Source organism: Ailuropoda melanoleuca, chromosome 12 (genome assembly GCF_002007445.2).
Source record: "Ailuropoda melanoleuca isolate Jingjing chromosome 12, ASM200744v2, whole genome shotgun sequence".
NCBI classification, from domain to species: domain Eukaryota; kingdom Metazoa; phylum Chordata; class Mammalia; order Carnivora; family Ursidae; genus Ailuropoda; species Ailuropoda melanoleuca.
Window position 1 is genome coordinate 32,919,084 of NC_048229.1, and position 2,009 is coordinate 32,921,092.

The 2,009-nt window shown below is 50.0% G+C and overlaps 1 protein-coding gene across 7 annotated transcripts in view; it reads right to left on the minus strand.

The window, feature by feature from the left end:
• Positions 1-2,009, minus strand: part of CCDC61 (coiled-coil domain containing 61) — a 26,017-nt gene that overhangs the window by 6,792 nt on the left and 17,216 nt on the right. For all 7 annotated transcript variants that reach the window (XR_004618960.1, XR_004618959.1, XR_004618961.1 and 4 more), the window contains 2 exons: positions 218-428; positions 43-125 (listed from right to left, as the gene is read on the minus strand). Coding sequence is in view for 4 of the 7 variants with exons in the window: in XM_019809250.2 (XP_019664809.2) it covers positions 43-125; positions 218-428 (294 nt within the window). In the remaining 3 variants the exon portion in view is untranslated. The remainder of the gene's footprint in view (positions 1-42; positions 126-217; positions 429-2,009) is intronic.

A 2,009-nucleotide genomic window follows, 5' to 3' on the forward strand; every position in this document is an offset into this window, starting at 1 on the left:
ACCCAGCCCCTGGCCCCGCCCACCCCAGACCTCGTCTCTTACCCCCTCTTGTACACGGCCAGCTCGCTGTTCACTGTCCTAAGCCGGGCGCGCAGGCTCCGCTCTGAAGCCTTCACCTCCTCGAGCTGCCAGGAGTGAACAGAGACATAGAGGACCACACTGAGGCCGAGATCCAAGCCCCACAAGTTACCCCCCCGCCGGCCGCCCCGCCCCTCACCTCCTTGGCCAGGCGCCGGCAATCCTGGCTGCGGCGGCCAACCCCGCGGTGTCCAAGTCCCCGCTCTTGCCGCAGCTCTAGCTCCAGGCCCCGGACGAGCCCACGCAGGGCCTCAGCCTCCTGGCGCGCCGCCCTTCCGGCCAGAGCCTCCTCTCGTGATTGGCCCAGCTGGGCCTCCAGTTCTCGCTTCTCAGTTGCCAGGCGTGAAACCCTGGTGGAAGAGGATGGAGGGAAGACAAGAGCCGGGAGCGGGGGCTCGCAGGATCCCATCATTCTCACTTCTCCATAGGGGTGGGCGCGAACAATTCCACCTGCTCCAGGAACGGGAGAATGAGGCCCCACCACTCAGCTGTCCCCATGGTCCATCATCTCTCCTCCTCCACCTCCCCCACATGAGGAAGACCATGGCCAAATCACTCCCATTCATCCCACGGGGAGGACACAGCCCTGTGAGTTCCAATTCCAAAATAAATCATAAATCTGTCCTCCTCTATACCATGAAAGCCTAACCCTGAGGTCCTGGCCTTAGACTCCCCCTAGGCCTCCCTGCCAGGTTTCACTACCTCCTATTCACCAGAAGACTCTTTCTAAAATGCAAATCCAATGGGGCACCTGAGTGACTCAGTTGGTTGGACTTCCAATTCTTGATTTTGGCTCAGGTCATGATCTCAGGGTCCTGAGACTGAGCCCCACATGGAAGCCCCCCATCAGGCTCCACACTCAGCATGGGGTCTGCTTGTCCCTCTCCCTCCCCTGCTAGTACTCTCTCACTCTCTCTAAAATAAATAATTAAAAAAATGCAAATCTGATCAGATATTTACTATGCTCAAAACCTTCCTTGAGGGGCGCCTGGGTGGCACAGCGGTTAAGCATCTGCCTTCGGCTCAGGGCGTGATCCCGGCGTTGTGGGATCGAGCCCCACATCAGGCTCCTCTGCTATGAGCCTGCTTCTTCCTCTCCCACTCCCCGTGCCTGTGTTCCCTCTCTCATTGGCTGTCTCTATCTCTGTTGAATAAATAAATAAAATCTTTAAAAAAAAAAAAAAAACCTTCCTTGAGAAAAAGATGTACACACAAGGCTATTTGTTGCAGCACTATTTGCAATAGCAAAAAGAGTAGAAATAACCAAAATGTAAACCAACAGAAAATAAGTTGAATTTCTATAGTATATTCATTAAACGTTGTAGCCAATGCAATAAAGAAAAAGAAATGAAAGATAAGGATTAAGAAAGAATTAACAAAACAGTCATTTGCAGATGAAATTATTATAAATACTGAAAATCAAAGGAAATCTACAAATTATAAGAAATAATAAGAAAACAGACCAAAGTTACTAAATATAAAATTGACATATAAATACAATTATAGGGGCGCCTGGGTGGCTCAGTTAACCAACTGAGTACCTGCCTTCAGCTCAGGTCATGATCTCAGGGTCCTGGAATTGAGCCCCAAGTCAGGCTCCCTGATCAGTAGGGAGTCTGCTTCTCCCTCTCCCTCTGCCACTTCCCCTGCTCTTGCTCTGTCTCTCAAATAAAATCTTTTTTAAAAAATTAAATAAATAAATACAATTATATAAACAAAAGTCAAGAAACCATTAGCAAAATCATCCAAAGATGGAAAAAATCTAACAAAAGTATGATGGAATAACATCACTGAGACATTAAATAAGACCCAAATTGGGGCGCCTGCGTAGCGCAGTCGTTAAGCGTCTGCCTTCGTCTCAGGGCGTGATCCCGGTGTTCCAGGATCGAGTCCCACATCGGGCTCTTCCGCTGGGAGCCTGCTTCTTCCTC